Source organism: Artibeus jamaicensis, unplaced genomic scaffold (genome assembly GCF_021234435.1).
Source record: "Artibeus jamaicensis isolate MK-2021 breed Jamaican fruit bat unplaced genomic scaffold, CSHL_Jam_final contig_233, whole genome shotgun sequence".
NCBI classification, from domain to species: domain Eukaryota; kingdom Metazoa; phylum Chordata; class Mammalia; order Chiroptera; family Phyllostomidae; genus Artibeus; species Artibeus jamaicensis.
Genome location: NW_026521486.1, coordinates 44,393,273 through 44,415,631, shown reverse-complemented (window position 1 = coordinate 44,415,631; position 22,359 = coordinate 44,393,273). Strand labels below are relative to the sequence as shown.

At 37.4% G+C, this 22,359-nt stretch overlaps 1 protein-coding gene across 2 annotated transcripts; it reads right to left on the bottom strand.

Moving 5' to 3' along the window:
* Window positions 1-103: 103 nt before the first annotated feature.
* Window positions 104-22,316, bottom strand: IRAK4 (interleukin 1 receptor associated kinase 4). Of its 2 annotated transcripts, XM_037162323.2 has the most exons (12): window positions 22,241-22,316; window positions 14,352-14,521; window positions 11,141-11,286; window positions 10,179-10,355; window positions 9,374-9,534; window positions 8,412-8,476; window positions 5,783-5,897; window positions 5,281-5,390; window positions 3,342-3,525; window positions 2,434-2,496; window positions 1,395-1,553; window positions 104-1,262 (listed from the first exon to the last, which is right to left on the bottom strand). In XM_037162323.2, exons 2-12 carry the CDS (start codon window positions 14,510-14,512, stop codon window positions 1,227-1,229), a joined length of 1,377 nt encoding a protein of 458 aa, XP_037018218.2. In that variant the 5' UTR covers window positions 14,513-14,521; window positions 22,241-22,316; the 3' UTR covers window positions 104-1,226. The 2 variants fall into 2 exon arrangements, with proteins under 2 accessions (XP_037018218.2, XP_037018220.2); XM_037162325.2 differs by lacking the exon at window positions 104-1,262 and having other exon boundaries at window positions 1,401-1,549.
* Between the last annotated feature and the right edge of the window lie 43 nt (window positions 22,317-22,359).

Sequence of the window (22,359 nt, the reverse complement as noted above, 5' to 3'; positions counted from 1 at the left end):
AACCCCTTGAGTGTGGGCAGAACATGATGAGCTATCACCGTGGGAGAATCATCTTGGGAATACCTGTATGCATCTTCTGTACCTGCATGATAACACCACAAACTCAGTGGCTTATAGCAACTCATTTATTATGTCACAGTCCTGTGTGTCAGAGGTCCAGGCACAGCTCAGCCAGATTCACTACTGAGGGTCTCACAAGGCCAAAATTCAGGTGTCAGTTGGAGCTATGGTATCGTCTGAGGTCTGGAGTACTTTTCTAAGCTAATTTAAGCTGTTGGAAGAATTCAGTTTCTCGTGGTTACACATCCCAGGTCCCAGTTTGTGTTGCTGGCTGACAGCCAGAAAGTAGCTCTCATTTCCTGGAGGCCACCCTTAGGTCTTAGCCAATGTGGCCTTAAAAACATGGTAGGTCCCTTCTTTAAGGCCCACACAAGGATGTCTTAGATGTCTTGTAAGAGCTCACCTTATTAGATCGGGCCCACCCAGCACAGTCTCCCTGCTGATACTCAAAGTCAGCTGATTAGGAACCTTAACTGCATCTGCAAAATGCTATCAACTTTGCCATGGTACATAATCTAATTAATTATGGACATATTGTGGCAGTCTCATGTGGGTTTATTTGGCTTGTGGTGAATGATTGCTTAAAACAGTACACTGTAAACATGACTCAATAAACCAATGACTGTAGTAAAATTTTATAATCATCTATATAAATGTTAAATTTTATATCACTTTATAAAGTACAAAGTACTTGCAAACATGTTGCATCCTTTGATTTGCATGACTACCTGCCAGAGAGGCACAGTAAGTATTAGTCCAGTGTTACAGGTGAAAAAACCAAGGCGGAAAGCAACTAAGAGACTGCCCACAGCTTTACAGAAAATTAGTAGTGGAGCTGGGCTTCAGCTCAGGGTCTTTTCGTTCAATAGTCCAGTCCTCTGTTTTGTTAATACTGTAGTTTTCAAAGTGTGTGTGATGAAGCTCCAAGAAGATGTCTCGGGGATTACTGCAAGAACTGAGGGCAACTCTAAGAAGGGAGGGCTAAGCATTGAAATGGCAGCTCTGCTTTCGTTTGTTTGGGGTTCCACGTGTCCTTTAAGAACCACAGTACTGCACTGTACCATGCTGTCTTATTAAAGGTAAAGAAGAATGCTTACCAAAAATTTAGTTTAAAAAATGGTTTTGATAGCTGTGTATAAAAAGCCAAAGTCTACTCTACCAAAGTTTCAAGAAGCCGTGATTTCTTGCAGCAGCTGTTGAACCTTTCACGAAGAAGGAAAGACAGAAAAAACAGAAAGAACCACATTAAATAGTTGGTTTGAAATGTACACTTAGAAAAAAAAATGACAAACCCCACCTCCTGCACTTTTTAAGTAAGTGTGAAACACTAATACCTTCTTAATGTCAGGCCTCTTATTTTTCTTTTCGTGCAGACACTGGCTAGCAACAGAGTACACAGTTTCAATGGAAGTGACATCAGTGTCGTTCATCTTCTTATCAATATAATCTTCAATTGTCTTTTCTTCATCTTCAATTTCTTCTTTAATATCTAGCTTCAAAATAAGTGTTAAAACTTCTAGTTTCAATGCAAGCGACAAAGTCAGAACACAAATTTTAATTATTTAATCTACTTAATAACATGTACTCTTATTTTACTTTCTACTTTTATAACCTTATTAAGATACATACATAAATACATATCTCCTAGGCACTTTTCATTTGCCTAATTTTTTTAATCCTTACCTGAGGATATATTTATTATTATTATTAATTCAGACACATATTGTCTGTCACACTGGTTTGTCCCATTAGAACACATAAATTCTAATAAACTCATCTAAGTTACTTAATCAATTTTAAGAAAACCTTATATATGATAGCACATATTTCCGTAATTCTTCAATTTTATAAAAAGATCCTCTAAGTTCTTAAAGTTTACTAAATAGAAAAAAATGGGGCTTGGAATAATTTTCCAATAGCTTTAGCATTCAATATAACCCATAGGTGATGTTTTCTATAACTTTATCAGTAAAATATTCCATAATAGAAATGGATAAAGAATTCTGCTAGGAATGCCATTCTGATACAAATTTGAAAGGAAGCCATGTTGGTTTCTTCTATCTGAAATAAAAAGGCAGTTAGTAATCACTCTGAAAGTAACATAAAAATATGGAGATAACCTCAGAAATCATACAGTTCTATTCTGATTTACACACGCACAAAAAACTAGAATACAAAAGCTATAAATGACTTTTCCAAGCTTCACAAATACTTCGTGGAAGAGCTGAGACTGGAAATAGTTGATGTTCTTTCCAAATAGCACTATGTAATTGCCAACAGAAAATGACAGTTCTGATTGCCAAATTTACCCATATAGATTTAGATTATAAATGCAAAGAGGAAAGGACTGGCAAAAATGAATCTTTCAATTACCAATAATTGAGGTTCCCGGTGTTCATCCACAGCTGGAAGTCCAGTTATTATTTCTAGTAAAACCTATGAAGACAAAAAACAACACATCCATTAATGTAACAATCAAGACAACATGCAGAAATTAGCAGGCATATGAATTGATTATGAAATCTGATGAATCATTTCCACATACTGCATTGTGTCTTTTAGGCACTAATTGAAGCAGAAAGAACATGAGCTGTGGTCTCTCACCCGTTCTTTCCAGGACACCCCCACCAGCAGTTCTTTCCTGTTGGCAACTTACTAAACAATCAGTTCCACTCAACATGTGTTCTGGACATTCCTTTTCCAGTTTTGCAGGGAATTGTTCAGAAGAATTAATTTTCTCTGGCTCTTGGGAGAGTGTTATTTTCTAAACTTCAGGAATATCCTACAACCCTGAGCCTTACATTCACAATGTTATGAAGTTAAATTTCCTTATAGAAAACATAAGAAAAAACAAGATGAAGAAGCACTAATTTCTCCAACCACCCACACTCACTCCTTATTCCATCTTAAAAGTTGTCAGGAAGAGACTGATACATTAGAGAGTGTGAAAGCATATTTCCTTTCAAAAATATATTTTTTAAATATGGCATTAGGTGCATACTATATGACATGGTTTATTTTATGCACTGATTTAATTTACGTTTCATACTAACTCCTGAGGATAGTGTGGCCAAAAAATCATTCGCAGTAAGTTCAGAAATCAATACAAAAGCTTTACAAAGTTGAAGAAGTTTTTATAATGTTCTCATTTAACTAAAGGTTAAAGTGAACAATTTACAGAGTTAAGCAAGACAGGTGAATTCAAAATGTTCTACTTCAATTTCATAATTACCAGTATTACAAGAGTGATTATTGTTACCGATTATATATATGAAACGTACAACACCAAAGCTGTAGATGTCAGATTTGGGTGTGATTTCTCCTCGCAAAGCTTCAGGTGCCATATATGCTGTTGTTCCCACAATTCTGCTAGTCATGACTGTCTGTGAAAACTTCTCAGAAGCCCGTGCAAGCCCAAAGTCGGATATTTTGGCGGTAAAGTCTTCGTCTAGTAAGATATTTGCACTGAAAAAAGGTAAAGTTTAGAGAAAATGTTTTTCTCTTCAGACAAGTCAAATGGTTCCTTAAATAGGTGTATGAATGAGTGTATGTGTGTGTGTGTGTATATATATATATATATATATACACATATATACATATACACATCCACACACACACACGCACACATATATATATATATATATATATATATATATATATATATATATATATATATAAGTATTCCATGTTATAATATTGGGTTGGCCAACAAGTCTGTTTAGTTTTTTCTGTAAAAGACATGTTTTTCATTTTCACCAATAAATTCATTGATTTGGATATTCTGAGTATGTCAGCTCTCTCCCATGTGATACAGTGTTGACTGTTCTCAGTGACTGTCTCCATTTGATCACTGTCAACTTCAGCTGGCCCACCTGACCATGAAGTGTCATCATCCAGAGAGAAATCTCCAGCACGAAACTGCACAAACCACCTGGGACGTATTCGGTCAGTCACAAGGGGTGCAGGGCACCTTCTCCTTACACTGCGCAAATCTTTTTTGCATTTCAGGCACCTTTTTACCTTTCTTGAAATAATAAAGCGTAGTATGCCAAAAATGTTGTGTATTTTCTTCCATCTTCAATATTAGAATGGCTACACAAAAATTCATCCATTTTGATTTTTTTTATTGCATGCTGATATGACAGCTGTCATAATACAACATGACAAAACTGTTTCAAATGAAGTTAAAGACAACTAAGCACTAGTACAGTCATTTTATGGAAAAAACCAAATGAACTTTTTGGCCTCCCCAATATACGTCCTAAAAGCCTGAACAGTGTGTAAATAAATCTAGATTTCAGATTAATCTCAAGAGAAATGACTTTTTTGTTTCTTGAGAAGAAATTTTAGGAAAATAAAAATGAAATAATATTGTTCACATTAGTGAGAGATATTTTCATTATTTCACAAGTAATTTATTACAGGATCATTTCCCTTACAGTCTCCTAAAGTACCATTGTTAATTCCTTTCCGAACATTTCTAAGATCATTCAGAAACAAATTTCTAAACCAACTATCTCAATTATTCAGTTCTTGATTCTTTTGTGCTATCTGAAATCCTTTGAAGAGGAAGGAATATAGCTAAAAAATCTCCCTTCGTTATATGCATTTGCTCATATACTTTCATTCCACAAATTTATTGAAGCCTCCCTTTGTATTATAGTATTTAAGTTCAGTGCTGGGCATGGAGAACCCTTCAAATCTTGTATGTCACAAAAGTACATGCACAATTTTAAAAAATCCAGTAAGTACTCCATCAAGGTGATATACTAGGTACAAAAGTGCAGAGACAACAACTGCATGACTGAAAGAACTGTAAAATTCCAAGGAAAAACATATTTAGTCTTGAGTGATTATTATAGGTTGATGGTTATATGAGAGAGAAAGGCATTTCAGGCAACATGTAATAGTTATTAAAACATAAAAACATGTGACCAATTTGAAGAAACTGGTATCCATGGCTGATTTTTAGGGCCATAACCTGGCAATGTAGCAGTGAACAGGTGAGTACTGGTACAGACAGGTTAAAGGCTGAGCAGGAGGGTTGGTAATGAAAGCGATGGCAGAAAAAGAGGGTGCGAACAAAGGCAGAGCAATGGGGAGAAAAAGGACGTCTACAGTCTCGGAGTGCTCTGGGTTAAGACATGCATGCGCACGGTGAATAGAAAGGGGGAGAGCAAATTTATTCTTTAAAGATGGTTTTCCAAATGTAGCATTTACCTTTTAATATCTCTATGAATTTGATGGTTCTCATGCAAAAAACTGATACCATCAGCAGCACCTTGAGCAATCCTGCACCTCATGTGCCAGGAGAGTGGTGGAGTGTCATTCTTATGAAGCAAGAAACAAACCAGTTAGAAAATTGGAGGAGAAAAATACCTATAGAAAACACATAAAATATCTATAGAAAAAACATCTATAGAGACACATAAAAATTTTCTTAGAGAATTTTTCTAAGCAACTTTTACATGGGGGTTAGCACTTCTCTTTGACAATAAAAGTATGTAAGAGCATCTTCAAAGTGTAGCCTTGAGTAATATTTTATATTTTATATTATCACCTAATAGAATGGCAATCCCATTTTTAAATATATCAACTGTATAATTTTCATAGAGAGGAAAAATATTAAGGTTAGTGCAGTTTAAGTGATCCTGTTACAAAGTAAGTATTAGTATCCAACAAAGAAACAGAAAGCCAAAAGTCTGATGAACAAACATCTTACCAAACAAGACAGTCTGTCTAGCAATGAACCATTAGGCATGTACACATACACTAAGCAGAGGTCGTCTCCATCACTTGAGAAACCAAGTAGTTCTACTAAATTTTCATGTTGGCACCTGGGACAAAATTTTCCACTCAAAATTATTATGATATATACATGTATTCAGCTGTAGGTTGTGAGTTATTCAGTTTAGAGCTTTAACAGAAAAACAAGAAAATAATATCATTTTAGTAGGATATGTGTTTATTATAACTTAATTATTTTCTGCAAACAGTTCTCCTTTTAGTCAATTTTGATCAACTTAGAAGCAAATCCTCTTCTACTTTATAGTAAAAGCTCGGCAATTCAAACCACTGGAACTTGTGATAGTTTAAAGACTAGGATGATGTTTACCTTTGTTTAGCACAATTTTCAATTATAGCACAAACAAGATTTCGAGAAGTCTGTTGAAACTTGTACGACAACCCTTTCAAGTATACTCTAATGCATCAAAAACACTGATTTACAGATATCTGATTTTTAATCATATCTAATTTACACATTTCTGATATTTAATCCTATCTGATTATTTATAACCTGAGTTTCTTTATGTACTTAAGAGTGAAAAACTAAAGAGAGTTTTAAGTATAACAAAAGACACCTGTGATATGGTAGAAAGAAAACTGGGCTAAGTGTTCAAAAACCCGAGTTTGAAGCCCAGATCTGCCCCCTCCCGTATACGTGGACTATAGCAAATGAACAACTCCCTGAGCCTCAGCAAATTTACCTGCTAAATGGGGATAATAGTTCCTGTGTAACATGGGTGCTGCGAGAACCAGATGAGCAAATATATGACAGCCTAGAAATGACCTAGAACATAAGAAGTATTCCATCCAAGTGCTTACTCATTTTTTCATTCAAAATGATCTATAATTCTGGCATTTCATTATTTCAAATCAGATTCTGACTTGATTTGATGTGAAATCAGTCTACCCTCACAAATATTTTGTAAAGTGAAAATTAAAATGACAAGTGCTCCATGTTCCAGCAAACTGGCACATTTTTAGGTGTGAGCAGATAACATTTGGTAGGTTTATACTATATATAAAGCACTATAGTTAAGTAATTTACCTGCTTCATTTATTTATTCCTCACAATAACATAATGAAGTAAGAACTATTATTCTATTTTATAGAAGAGAAAACTAATGGGTAGAGAGTTAAGAAACACAGCTAAGGTCATTCTGCTAATAAGTTCCCCAGATTGGAATTTATTTAAAAATAGTACCACTATTCAATGGTGATGAGATAGCAGTGAAGTTTGACAATGTAATACATTGTTGGTAGGAGTATTATCTATCATAACTTATCTATAAGGCCATCTGGACATATCCTTGGCAAGTCTTTAAAAAGGTCATGCATTCTGAAGCAGTAATTCTTCTAGGACTCTGCCCTGATGAAATAAGCAGAGTTGCATTGAAAGATTCATGTATAATATCAAACACCAACAAAGTTAAAGAAGCTTTAATTTGTAATATTGAAAATCAGAAACAAACCTTGCAGGTAAATAAATAAAATACAATTCTCATCTATGCTAAAATTGTATATAATAATTTTAAATGTTTTAAAATTATTTTTAATGACACGGGGAAATGCTATGCACATATCAAGAAAGTATATCACTATTAGCGGTGATTATCTCTCAGTGAAAAAGTTAAGAGATTATTTTTATTATTTGAAAAACATATGTTTAGGATTGGAGAGTGGGAATAGAGGTAGGGAGAACAAATTGTGCAAGTTTTATGTTTTCTTGTCAGTATGCATTATTTTTACTGTGAATAAATTAATTTCAGTCTATTATTTCTTTCTTGAGGTTAAACAACTAGAATTAGTGATTTATAGCAATGGGTCTAATGAGAATTCATATGTAAAGCTCAAGCTCTGAAATCAGACGGATCTGGATTTGAAACCCAGACCTACTATTTATTGGCTATTTATTTGGGACAGTTACTTAATCTTTCTAAACCTCAGTGGGAAAATAATGTTCGGTGGGCTGGGGGAGTTTGACATTGGCGCATCATAACAATTACTGTGAGGATTAAATGAGGAAATGCACATAACATATATTGCACAGTGTCTGGTATATTGTACCCATTCAGGTATCAATTATTATAATTGTTACAATGAATTTCCTAATTTGCTTCTGTTACTGTTCCTGATGATGTCCAACTATTTTCAAGCCTACTGGGTCAGTGCCTTCCCTGCATTCTTGCACATAAGACTTTCCTGGTTTACGGGTGTTAACTTATATTTATCTCAGGGCCTGTTATTCCATACATTTTATTTTGTATCTCTAGAATCTATCTCTCATACATTCTGGGAATGGAAAACATGATCATGGAAGAGAGTTGAAGTTCCATGTAACTTTGCTATGATTAAAGTAATGACTGCCGTTTAATCTACAGGCATATGTGCACATGGAGTCATAGACTGTAGTCGAAGTGCTTTCAGTTCCTCTAACCCAAGCCCTTCAGTTCATTTGCTTTTATCTGAGGCCACCACTAGTTCACGGCACACTCTGGGAAGGAAACCAGGGCCCTCACTCTTTGCCCTGATCTTTCCCACCCCACCCCACTGCCAAATTAACTTACGTTGCCATTACTTTTATTTCTTGATCAAACTGTTGTCTCAGTTCTTCTGTACTAATGTCAACCACCTGAAAAAATAAAATGTATGCAATATGACGCAATTCAATAACCCTAAGGCAACAATGACAGAATGTGGCTCAAGAGATCTATTGGCTGATGCTGCTTTCCTTAAAATAATAAGGCGTTATTCTTACCATTTTAAGAAACAACTGAGAACTAGAAATACTAGTGACTTGCTCTAGGTCCCATGGCTGGTTAGTGGAAGAAAAAAAAAATCTAAAAACTGTATGACCATATACGACCCACTGAGTTATTGTAGGAACAAAAAAATACTATGACTCACTGCATAAACATTTTGAAAAATAATTCTGTGTAGCAGAAAACATATGCTAACTTCAAGGCAAAAAGAAAAATAAAACCTATAAAAGTATTTTTAGTATGTATAAGAGGGTGACTATCATATAAATATGTATTATCTTGATATTATTAGAATATAACAAATCAATAAGTAAAAGGTGAATACCCTGATAGGAACAGGAACAAAAGATATAGATAAGAATTTTTTCCATTTTTTCTTAATGTTTATTAAGACAAATAAGCTTTATTTTTAAATGAGGAAGTAATATGCAAGTTATTTTCATAAAAATTTTTAGTATCTTATTTTAATTTTGATTATGAATGAATCACAGTGTAAAGCGAGGGTTCTCAGCTTTATTTTGTGAATCTCCAAAAACTGTATGTCTCATTGTACATATGTTTGCATAACCACATTTTTGTAGGGATAGGACCATCGCTTTCAACAGATTTTTAAATGTTAGAAACTAGCAGCTTAGAATGATGCTTATATAATGATGCTTATGCACTGAAACAACGTATTTCCTAAAGATTACTTCAAAACTTGTTACACAGCACACTAGGAAGTAATTTGTTCTTTAAAACCTTTGATTCCTGAAAGTGTAACTTACAGCTGCGAGCCTCTTCACGGCCACGGCTCGGTTGTTCACGTAGCCTTTATACACAACGCCAAATCCGCCCTCTCCCATTTTGTTACCACCCACAGAAATGGGCCGTTCATCAAAGTTATTGGTGACATCCTTCAGTTCGTAAAATGAAAAACTGTGAAAACCTGGAATGTCAATGAAGTAAGGAAAAAACTGCTTCAATAAAAATAAAACTGGTTTCCATAATAATAGTATTTTCTCAACTTAAATATTTTATATTTAAATATTACTTTGGATTAGGTACAATAGGAGAGAGGAACACCATTGTTAAATAAAAATTTTAGTCACTTATTTGCTTTATAAAATAATTCTTTCAAGTTATGTAAATGTTTGCTTATTGCCTCTACTCTGATCTACACACTGATATATGAAGAAAATGGTGCCTAATAAGTCAGTGTGGAAAAAACACAAAGGAGCTTTTGCTGGTGTGCATGAACAAGAGGAGAAATTTGTTTTTAGCAGTAATGGTCTCAATGACAAACCACCAGCACAGCGATTCTTAACCCTTTTCATCTCATCTAATTATTAAAATTCTGCACACACCAAAAAAAAATTTTTTTCCCATATGACCAACAGTAGAGATAATTGTGATTCATTTATACTAGATAGACATTGTTGTATTGGCTGTTGCCATTTTTTTATTTGACAATCTAAGGAAAAGAGGTCAGTGCCCCTGACTTATAGTCAGGTATTGCATGTTTTAAAAATTCTTGCAACACACTGGCTGAAAATCACTACACTGAAGGAATGCACTGCAAGTGTTACTTACGTGTATCACTAACTTCTAAACTTTCCGGACTTGAGGAATCGGGTGGCATATAATTTTGTTCAGGATTCCGCACAGGTATCCCAGATGTCCTGTCCTGGCCATAGAGAGGACTCTGATTCTGCTCAACTGTTACAGCTTCTTTACAAGGTAGTGTATTAGCAGTTTTAGGAACAGCGTCTGCCAAATGAAGATACAAATTGTCCAACCATAGAAAAAGTGTTTGTGAACAGGTTATACCAGGAACTTGGTTCATTTAACATCATTCCAATTTCCATGTTAGCTCCATATTCTCACAGCACACACGAGAAACTACCTAGTAGGAATTCTGTTTTGTTAAAGATGGGTAAGGCAGTGTTTTCAAAAAGTGGTTTATGAGCCACCTGCATCAGAAGCACTGAAGCACTTGGTTAGAAACACAGACCTTGAAGCCCAGAATTATGACGATGTCCGTAAGAGAGCCCAGGAAGCTACCTGTTTACAGAAATCCCAGACGATTCTTATGTGCACCAAAGGGTGAGAACCACCGGTAGAAATGACATCAAAGGGAAAATGTAAAGTTATGAGGAAGGTACTAAGAAACTAACCCACCCACACACAGTGTAGGGAAATTCTTTCAAGTCCCATTGGGGTGGAAGTTGGCGGTGAAAAAAAGCGAGTTCAAAAAATCCCCGTAACAACACACATTTCCATTGCTTTAAACTACTTATTGGCACAAAACTACCCACTTTAATGGTGGGATCAGACTCAGTCACGAAGCCTCCATCTCCTTAGCAGCAAGCAAGTCTGTGGGGCCCTATGTCTGGGGTACCTGTTAAGAGCTGGGGAGAGTTGAAAGGATAAAAGGAATCTCAAGGTCAGGTTCATTTGCTATGGGAAAAGAGTATGAGTAAGAAGAAATAGTCCTATTCCTGCTACTTATCTTTCCAGCTTCATTGCTGATGCCTTAGTCACACTGAGTTTACCTGGTAGCAAAAGGCTCGCAGGGGCAAAGAACTCATTTTGGATCAAAAGGTCCACGAGATCACCAACTGTGCAATTTGTGGTGCCCCAGTCGAACAGCAGTTCACCGGTGGGACTCTTTCCAGTTTGAAGTAATGCTTCAAATCGCCTTAAAAGCAAGTAACAAAGAAACAAAAGTACTATGTAAACAGAGTTAACATGAAAATAGAAATCATTCCCCCATCTGTTTCTCCCTTTTAAAGAGGGAATATAAAGATAAAGGGAATACCTTTATCTTAAAAAAATCTAAAATAATAGAATATACATAAACTTGGATAATTTTTCCTTTGATCTTAACTATATTTCAACTAAATTAAAGAAGAAAAGGAGCAATAGGAAAACCAGCAAGAAACCCTGGCTGGTGTGGCTCAGTGGACTGAGTGCCAGCCTGGGCACCAAAGGGTCATGGGGTCGATTCCCAGTCAGGGCACATGCCTGGGTCGCAGGCAGACCCCGAGTAGGAAGAGGGCAAGAGGTAACCACACACTGATGTTTTTCTTCCTCTCTCTACCCTGACCCCTTCTCTCTAAAAATAAATTTTTTAAATCTTAAAAAAAAAGAAAACCAGCAAGAGCTACAGACATTAGGAAAGACGGGTGGGAGGAAAAAGATGCAGAAGGTGATGATAATATGTTAACACATACTGAGTACGTACTGAGTATTTGCTCAGTGGGCTACAGGACATACCCATGTGAACCACTTTATCCTTAAAGGGCTACGAATAACACAGTAATTTAATAATGAGAAATCAAGGCATGAGGAGGTACAGGGACCAATCTAATAGCCACATCACCCATAAGCTATATCTAAATTGGGATCCAAAATCAGATTTCACTCGGCATTACAGTATGTTCTCAACCTACTAAGCCATATTACTTCCCTATGTGATGTTAACTTGGCTAGCCATATAATTTTTAACAAACCTGTGTGCTTAAAGTAATAGAATATATGTAAACTTGGATCATTTTTCCTTTGATCTTAACTATATTTCAACTAAATTAAAAGAAAAACACAGATTAGTTTTTATGTCTACTTCTTTAAAAATTAGTGTTAGGGTAGCATTTGAGATCTTGCTTCCCAGCATCCGTCATCAGTTTGGCTCAATAAACTCATAAACATCCTCAAAACAATTAAATAGGTAAAAATTAGTTCTGAAGGATATTTAAAAACAAGTTTTTCTTCTCTTAATTTTGTTTTTCTAAAAAAGACTTTATTTATTTTTAGAGACGGGCGGGGAGGGAGAATGAGAGAGAGGGAAACATTAATGTGTGGTTGCCTCCTACACACCCCTTAGTGGGGAACCTGGCCTGCAACCCAGGCATGTGCCCGAACTGAGACCTGAACTGGCGACCCTTTGGTTTGCAGGCCAGCACTCGATCCACTGAGCCACACCAGCCAGGGCCATTTTGAAAAATTTCAAACCTACAGAGAAGTTGAAAACATAATACCATGAACAACCATTTAATCTTCACATAGATTCATCAGTTGAGCAACTGATAATATTCAGCCATATCTGTGCTCTCGTGCTCTCACTCTCCATGTCCGTTTGTGTGTGTGTGCATCCCGTCTGGAGGTGCATAATGGCAGTCTGGATCATTACTGACGCCACAAAGTCTGATTACTTTGTTAAGAAGATGTGCTTGAGGTATTTTATCTTTGTATAAAGTTCTCTATTCCCCTTTCATAATTTGTAAGTACCCTGTGGATGATACTTTCAAATCTTGTGCAATATTTTTCACCAATCACCTTTCACTTAGTGATGTTTAAGCACTAACTGATGAGCCTTGCATGAATCAGTTCCTCACTGGTGATTGTAAATTGGTAACTTTCTAATTCTACTATTCTTTCTTAAAAGAAAAAAAGGATTTTATTTATATATTTTTTGAGATGGGGCAGGGATGGAGAAAGAGAAGGAAAGATATATTATGTATTATGTAATATAAAGGGAAACCTTGATCAGTTGCTTCTTGTGCAACTCTAGACTGGAGACCAAACCCACAATCCAGGCTTGTGCCTGACTGGGAATTGAACTGGTGACCCTTCACTTTGTGGGATGACCCCCAACTAACTGAGCCACACTGGTCAGGATTCTATCATTCTTTCAATAATTATTTGCTGCAATTATTATGCTCAGAAGAGTTTTTTTCTCCCTACTACCACTGCTTCGACTTTCCTCCAAAAGTTTTTAATAATAATATCAATAAACTATCTTTAAAAATAGGCTTTCAAGCTTTAAACTTAAGCTCCTCCGAAGCAATTTAAGACATTCAACCCTCATGTGAGGAAACATTTCCTTGACGGAAGCTACGGTTCTAGGTTCCTTATCAGGTTAATGCTGAAAATCACAAATATATTTCTTTTCCTCTTGTTTCAAAAGGCAGACTTTGACCTTGGTTTGAGCTGGGAAAAAAACCAACAAAAATAAAATTTGCACTTATACTTTACACTAAATCAAACAGAGATGCATAGAGAGAAAGAACAGAAATTATGTGCCCCGCTGGTGTGGCTCAGTTGGTTTGGCATCGTCCTGCAAACCAAAAGGTCACAGGTTTGATTCCCAGTCAGGGCACATGCCTGGGGTGCATGCAGAAGCCAGCCAATCCAAGCTCTCTCTTACACTGATGTTTCTCTCCTTCTCTAAAATAAAAAATTAAAATTAAAAAAATACTTAAAAACATAGAAATCATTTGAAAATAGTACCAAAAAATCCTGGTTAAGAACTAAAAATTCCGTTCCTAGATGTATACATTGACAAACAACTATGAGGTGTAATTGAACTATCAAAACACACTGCTGAAGTGAATTAGAGATTCACACACATAGAAGTTTAGGCTCTAGAATTTTGCTGGCAATTCTTATAATATTCCTATGTTACTTCAGAATGGAAATGACAGGTGTGAAGAAGAGTGAACTTGTATTCTTTGGCTTGCTAAACAAAGAACTGAAATAAAAGTGGGAATCTTGACTCCAACCCCAAACCTTATTTGCAAGATCACAACATTGGCCTTGCTGAATGCAGCAAACACTGCACAAAAAAGTGGGGGGTGGTCCTTACTACCATTGTGTCTCCTGGACAGGTTTGTTTTCTGAATGCAGTATTAGGTAGCATTTCTACCCATCAATCATTCTAGATTGTGAAGTAAGAATCTAAAAAGGGAAAGAATTTTATGTTACCTTATGTGAAACTGATTATATCTATCATCACCAGATGGTTTTTTAATAGCCACCGCTAACTTCTTCCATCCTTCTTGAGGATCAATAAAATCTGACAGCTTCCTAATGAGTCCAACACTGAGGCAGCGCACATATGTCGATGGTGTTATGGGTTTGTTCATCTTCTATTCCTATAATATAAAAAATCGTATCACAACTTTACAGTAGCTTTAGTGACAGCATCCATAAGCTTATATATCACTCTTTGCTGTAACACAGGAAATGCTGACAACTGATTATACCATAAGAAAGAAACAGTCCAACGCCAACCACAGCTGACCCTTGAACAACACAGGTTTGAACTGTGTAGGTCCACTAACATTTTCTCCTTTCTAGCTTTTTGTTACAAGAATACACTATATAATACAAAGGTATAATATACAAAATATGTGTTAACCAACTGTTTCTGTTATCGGTAAGGCTTCTGATTAACAGTAGGTTATTAGTAGTTAAATTTGGGGGAAGTCAACAATTATATGTAGATTTTTCACCTGCACAGGTGTCAGTGCCCCAAACTCTTGCATTGTTTAAGAGACAATTGTAGTTGATATCCTAAAAAAAATTACAGTTGTGGTTTACTTGCCTATCCTATGGGCTTGCTTTCTTTCTCCACCCATAATAGGAATAAAAAAAACAAAAAACTAAAGGATATTTTTTTCTTACACTGACATTTTCTGAGTGAAATTTACACAAAGAAGCAGAAAGTTTACTTTTTCAGGAAAATTCCTGTGAACATATTCAGGAATAAGATCTATTAATAGTAGAGATTTATTTTTCAACTTAAAATTTTTTTTATCAGTTAGTATTTATTTCTGTTAAATATTTATGCAACACTCTTTGGTAGAAGTAAAAAATATATATACCCTGAAATAATTTGTGTACCATTAAAAGATATGGGCTGTCCACCAACTTTTCTCATAACATGCTCTTCCTTGACTCTTCCACTTGTTTTTGAGTCCTTTGGATCTGCCTGATCACAATTCATTTTCTAAGTCAAACCCTGTGGTTCACCAACGTGACTGCTCTCTAGACAGAACCTTTATTTCTTCTGTCCCTTCTTTCTTCTGCCACCCCACCCTAGGAAGTTGCAGCTAGGGATAAATCTCACAGTTTCGCTTGTACACCAGCACTGCCGAATACCATTGTAGAGAACTAGGTAACAAGTGAGTACATTGGTGTGAATAAATTTTTATGGCGGCCCCTTTTCCACTGAGCCTTCAGCGGTGCCATTCATCCTTCTCCTCATCTTCACTCATTGTCCTTAGAGACTATTTCACACCTTCACCTCTCTACATGTGGTTTTATTTGATCTCTCTGTCTCTCGCTCTCAGCAGATGGTTACTTTTCCTTCTAATTAATCAAGACAAATAGATCCAGGTATTCTTCTACCAGTTACTCTCCTGCTCCCCTATATATTTTTTAAATGCAACACAATTCATTTTGGGGGTAAAGAATATATTCATGTAGTACAAAATCCAGACGCTATACATGATAAGAAGCAAAAATTCTGCTTGTATCTTAGGCCTCTATATATTAGTAATCCCTGCATCTTTTCCACCAACTTCCCCTTTCCCTCTGTCAGCTGATACACCTCCAAACGATCTCCAGATCTATGATTCTGTTCTTGTTCTGGTAGTTTGCTTAGTTTGTTTTTTTTAGTTTCAGTTATTGACATTTGTGAATTTGTTGCCTTCTTTGACCATCACATCTAAGTAGGTCTATCTGCCCTCAACCTAATCATATTTCATTAGCTAGATATATGGACAAGAGCTTAGGAGAGAGGTTTAGATAAAGAGTGCTTTCTATATGAGCATTCTCATGTATTTATATATAGATAATTGGTCGAAGAAATAAGTAAATATAAAATTGCCTACTTGAATGTACAGAATGCGAAGAAATCAAGAGAAAGAAGTTTTAAAAGTATTGATAAGTCATGGAGGTAAAAATAAACAACTAGGACAGTAGCAGATTTCTACAAGGGGGCCAGGTTAATATGAAAGAAGCAAAAAAGGTCTTTTGCTGTTAGTATTTGGAACCAGAAGATCACTGGGTGACTTGAAGAATAGTTGTAGTGGAGCAGTGAGTAAATGGTGGAAATGCATTCTCCAAGAAATCTGACTATGAAGGGAATAAGAATAAGAAGAAAGGGGGAGGGAGGGAGGGATGGAGAGAGGGAGAGGGAGGGGGGAGAGAGAGAGAGAGAGAGAGAGAGAGAGAGACCAACAGCAGGTCTCCAACTTGGTTTTAAGACCCTTTACACTCGTAAATATTATTGTAGACTCCAAGAACTTATTATGTTGGTTATATTTATAAATATTTACTATATTAGAAATTGACACTGAGAAAGTTAAAAAATAATAGACTACATGTTAACATACATATTTAATAAAATGTTTTTAAAATTTGCCTCAAAACAGAAGAGTGACATTGTTTTACAGTTTTGCAAATCTCCTTAATGTTTACCCCGACAGAAGATGGCTGGATTCTCATATCTGTTTCTCTATTTAATCTGCTGCAATATATTATTTTGGTTGACATATATGAAAAAAATCCAGCCTCACAAAGATGCAGAGTTGAAAGGGAAATATTCTAATAGTCTTTTTCACAAATTAGCAGCTATTTCTTTGATACTTTACTAAAACGTGACTAGAGCTGATTTCTTAAAATTTAGATATAACTGAAATTTGAAACCATATAATGAACTTTGTCACATTGCAATCCATTGTACTCTGAATCTTTTACTCTGAATGTGACTTTGATCTTATGAACCCTCTTGAATGAGACTCAGGAACCCCAACCACGCCCTGACAACTGCTGGTTTAACATTTGTTTTAAGACTTAAGCTTGGCTGAAGATACAAAAGGTATCCTGAATAGAGTATGAATTAAGGGGTCAGCCTTAAATAGAAAGAAACCTCTTCTTCTGAATATAGAAAGAGGGAAGTAGAGATTTGGAGACATACATTTGCAAGAAAGAATTCCCACAGAATGTTATTTTCTGGTGGATCAAGAGGTAAGATCATCTGAGGCTAAGTAAAAGAACTGCCCAAGTACTTTGAGAGCCACCTGGTAAATGCCTACTATTTCTTCAAACCCAATGCAAAAGTCACTACTGACTTTCCTTAATACTCATCTCGTTAGTTTCAAGGCATCACCTGGTTATTTTTCTATTATAAGAATTATCCTATGCTATTGTTTATGTGTCTGCCTTCTCTCCTACAAAGTTTGCTTTGCTGGGCAGAGATGCAAGCACATTCAACTTTAAGCTACTCAAAATACTTGTGTTAAATGAAAGACTGATTTTTTAAAATTAAGAAATCTTGTATGCCTCTAGATTTTGCAGTTGCTCTGTTTACATTATTTTTTCTCATTTACTCAGATTTCTCTCCACCATAAGTACAGTGAGATTGACAAAGCTAGTAAAGGTAGAACTGCTTAGTACTTAGAACTGTATCTTAGTTCTAAGAGCTAGAACTAAAATATAGGAAATTCAGAATAAAACTGTTTATCTTAAAAACAGCAATAAATGTGGTAATTCCCTAGCACCCAGATTTCTAGCAGAGGTGATGGCTCGAACAACTCCTCCACACTCATTTAGAGCTGCTGAGAGTTCGAAATCTCAGAATTAAAAAATTTGCTTTAAATCTATATTCATATATCACCCCTAATGCATATGTGGAAGAACATGCACCAGAATATTAACTATGGTCATTTAAAAAATATATTTTATTTTGGTTGTCCTAATTTTTCCCCTCTGCCCCCAGCAATCCACCCTCTTAGTTCATGTCCATGGGTCATGTATATAAGTTGTTTAGCTTCTCTATTTCCCACACTATTGTTAATGTCCTTCTGTCTATTTTGGACCTACCAATTATGCTTCTTAATACCAGCACCTTTCCCCACAACTTCCCTCTACCCTGCCCCAGCTGCTAACCCTCCAAATGATCACCATATCTATGATCCTGTTCCTGTTGTGGTACTTTGCTTAGTTTGTTTTTTGGATTTGTTGTTATCTTAATGTTCATAGTTTTGATCTTCTTTTGCTTAAATAAGCCACTTTAACATTTCATGTAGTAATGGCTTGGTGATGATGAACTCCTTTAGATTTATTTACCTTGTCTGGGAAGCACTTTATGGGCCCCTCTGTTCTACATACGATAGCTTTGCTGGATTGAGTGATCTTGGATGTAGGTCCTTGGTTTTCATCACTTTGATACTTCTTGCCAGTTCCTTCTGTCCTGCAAAGTTTGTTTTGAGGATTCAGCTGATGGTCTTATGGAAACTCCTTTGCAGATAACTCTCTGCTTTTCTCTTGCTGCTTTTAAGATTCTCTTTATCTTTAACTTTTGGCATTTTAATTATAATATGTTTTGGTGTGGCATTCTTTGGGTCCAACTTGTTTGGGACTCTCTGTGCTTCCTAGAGTTGTATGTCTATTTCCTTGGCCAAATTAGGGAAGTTTTCTTTTGTCAGTTTTTCAAATAAGTTTTCAATTTCTTGCTCTTCCTCTTCTCCTTCTGGCACCCCCATGATATGTATGTTGGTATGTTTGGAGATGTCCCAGGGGTTCCTTATTCTATCCTCATTTTTAAAAAATTCTTTTTTCTTCTTGCTGTTCTGGTTGAAGGCTTATTTCTTCCTTATGTTCCAAATTGTTGATTTGAATCCCAGATTCCTTCCCTCCACTGATGGCTCCTTGTAGATTTTTCTTTATTTCACTTGGTGACCCTTCATTTCTTCTTTTATGTTGTTGCTGTAGTCAATGAGTTCTTTGAGCATACGGAGCACCAGTGTTTTGAACTCTGCATCTGATAGGTGGTTATCTCCATTTCCTTTAGTTCTTTTTCTAGATTTTTGTCCTGTTCTTTCATGTGAGCCATACTTCTTCGTCTCCTCAATTTGGCAGCCTCCCAGTGTTTGTTTCTATGATTAGGTAGAGCTGCTTTGACTCCCTGTCTTAGTAGTATGGCCTCTTCAGAAAAGGCACTTGTAAATAGCGTGGGGTGGAGCCAGGGCAGAGTAATCTGCCTTACCACTAGGTGGCTGTGTTGAGGGGAGTGCTCAGAGAAGGGACAATACCACTGCCTGGCTTCTGTAGGTTTGCCCAGCACTCATCCACCATTTCCAGTCACTTCACCCACGTCCTGGGCGTGACTGGTGCTGTTCCAGCTGTTGCCCTGGTGGTAAATTCCATGGTGGGTGGGTTTATGTAGGTTTTAAGATTCGGTGGATTTAAATAGAGTCTCCTGAAACCCCAGTGGTTTCTTTGTCGTCCCAACCCCCACTGGTTTTAACAGCCAGAAGTAATAGGGGTTTATCTTGCTGGTGCTAGAACCCTGGGCTATATGGTCTGGCCTGGGGCTGGAATGCTGCTCCCAAGGTATCCCTCCCAATTTCTATCCACCATAGTGAATGTGGAACCGACCTTCCACTGCCACCTCTTGGAGGCACAGTGGGTCTCCTTTCCCCATCTCCAATTCTCCACCCCTCCGACCAGTCTAGATGAATGTATTGTTTTTAATTCCTTGGCTGTCGGACTTCCATACAGCTGGATTTTCTGACAGTTCTGGGTGTTATTTGTTTTGAGATCTAGTTGTAATTCTTTCTATGGTAGCCTAGGGAGGTGAAGCATGTCTACCTATACCTCAATCTTGACCAGAAGTCCACTACTTTTTTTTCCCTAAATCCAATTCTTGAGAAAGTTAAACCATCATAACCCTAAAATTTTCAGTATGTTTTGCATGTTCAGCTAACTTACTTAAGGTGCTAAAATATAGAGCTAAAATCAGTGTGTTTCACTCCATTCTGTTCCACTCCATTCCTATGATGCGAACGTCAACAAATTCTTAGGCCATGTTGTGCAACAGCAAGCAAAAAAAAAAAACACAAAACAACTTCAGAAGCAATGAAAAAAGAGCGGAGAGTGCACACTCAAGCTATGTCTCACACTCTAACAATAGAGATGTGACTTGTAACCAGGTGGCTCAATGACAAGAACTGCAAGATTCTAACAGTCTAGGTGCTTCCATGGCCAAGGACAGCGTCAAGGTTTGCCTTGCTCTTACACTGCAGGCCCTCTGTTCCCCCAGCAGCCCTAGAAGAGTGGGCCTCGCAGTGGGGGCTCCCTTTCATGGTCACTGCACTTATTTTGGCAGAGCCCATCCTTGCCTTCCAGGAGGTCCAAGGCAGAGTTCAAGTAGGTGTCATTTTGTGAACTCTGGTCCGGATGGTCTTCAGGGTGGCCCTCCAGTTAGGTGAGCTATGTCTGTTCCTGGCACCTGAGCACGGTGGTGATGACGAGGAGGAGAGAAAGCTCAGGCCTCGGAAGCAGGGCCATCCATGCAAGGCCCAGCCACATTGGGACCCACCAGTCCCTGGAGCAGCGTGCCTCGCAGAACCACTGAGGCACCCTAGGCAGCAATATGCACCCCATGTGCCAAGGCCAAGGCCAGTCAGTCCCAAGCCCACCTGTAATTATCTTTGGAAAGTGATTTTTGTTTTCATTTGCTTTTCTACCATCACCAATAATGAAAATAAATTATTTGTGCAGAAAAAATTTTTTGAAAGCACCACCTCTTTCCAAGTGTTCAAGATTTACTTTAGTGCACTTAAGATTAATGGAAGTGGAATGAGATATATTACTTACAAATCATGAATACCTCCGTGAGTATTTTCTCATACTATTCATTCTCATTGTAAAGAAACACCATTCACATTTTCAAACAAGACAACTCAAAAAAGAACGCAAGTAAATGATAATTGAGACATACACTAAAACTAGTGTCAGCTTGCAAAACCCAATGCCTTCCCACATTCTCAAAGTTTTGTAGCCAAAATAGGATTAAAAATTGTTGTCAAATGAATAAATAAAGTTTCAAGGCGGTGCTCTGATCAGAGGAAGAGAGTATAGGGGAGGAGGACAGATGGACTTTGAGGTTGCATGGGCCCAGGTTTCAATATAGCTTTTCCACCAGCCAACAATGACTAGGGAAGACCCTCAATTCACTGGACCCTGGTTTCTTCACCAGAAAAACAGAGATGGTAATACCTAAAAGTTGCATAAGATTTCAAATCAACGAATGAGAAGGTCCTAATCTTGTAACAGATGATCAAAAAAAGTAGTGATGATTATTTTATGGCAGAAGTTATTCTTATTTCACATATTTAAAAAAGAAATGTGCAGAGTTGTATTTAAGCTCAATTTTCAGAATGGTGGTGAGGGTCTACTGAAAGGACGGAACTAAGAGGTCTGAGAAGAAAGCTAAGCTTTTCACACAGTGCCAGCCTCCTTTAACGAAGCGTAGCTTCCAGGCTGTCGGGTACACTTTTCCCATCTGGCAGTGCACGTATCTGCTTCTTACAACCCCTCTCGACTTTCTAATTTCCTGGAAGCTTGGAAGCCGGAGAAACAAGTTAATTAGACTTGTGGAGGCGCAATGCTTTCCACGTCCTGAGCATCTCTGCCTGGGAAGTAAGGCTGCTGGTCTTACTTCCTGGTGCTCAGGCTAAGCGATTTCATAAACGGGTAATCAGAACACTCTGCCTGGGAGCTGAGGGGCTGGGAGCGAGGTCCAGCTCAGCGACGAAATGGCTCGGGGACTCCCTTCTACGCCCCAGGTCCCGCCTCACTTTTCAATCTCTAGGGACCCACCGGAGACCCACCCAAGAGTTAATTCTGGAGCAAGCTCTGCCCACGCAACCTACTTCCTCTCTAACTTTCCTCATTTAGAACATAAGCGATTGTCCTTCCTAAATGGTCCCTCAACAACCCTTGGGCAGAGGGACAGAGACCGGGATGCGGACCTCCCACCGCCTACCGGGAAGGTGGTGCACTCTGCCGGAATCCCCTACCTGCTGGAGAGCGGGCGCTGGCGGCCAGACCCCGCCCTGCCGAGACAGCAGGGAAGGAACTTGTGCAACGTGAAGGGGCGGGGCGGAGCGGGCCCAACCATTAAAGCTCCGCCCCAGGC

Coding starts and splice junctions, on each gene's coding strand:
- IRAK4 (XM_037162323.2), bottom strand. CDS start 14,512: ATGAACAAACCCATAACACCATCGACATATGTGCGCTGCCTCAGTGTT. Junction 9,535..10,178: donor TTTAGAAGTTAGTGATACAC/GTAAGTAACACT, acceptor TTGACATTCCAG/GTTTTCACAGTTTTTCATTT. Junction 3,526..5,280: donor ATTCATAGAGATATTAAAAG/GTAAATGCTACA, acceptor ACCTTTTTTCAG/TGCAAATATCTTACTAGACG.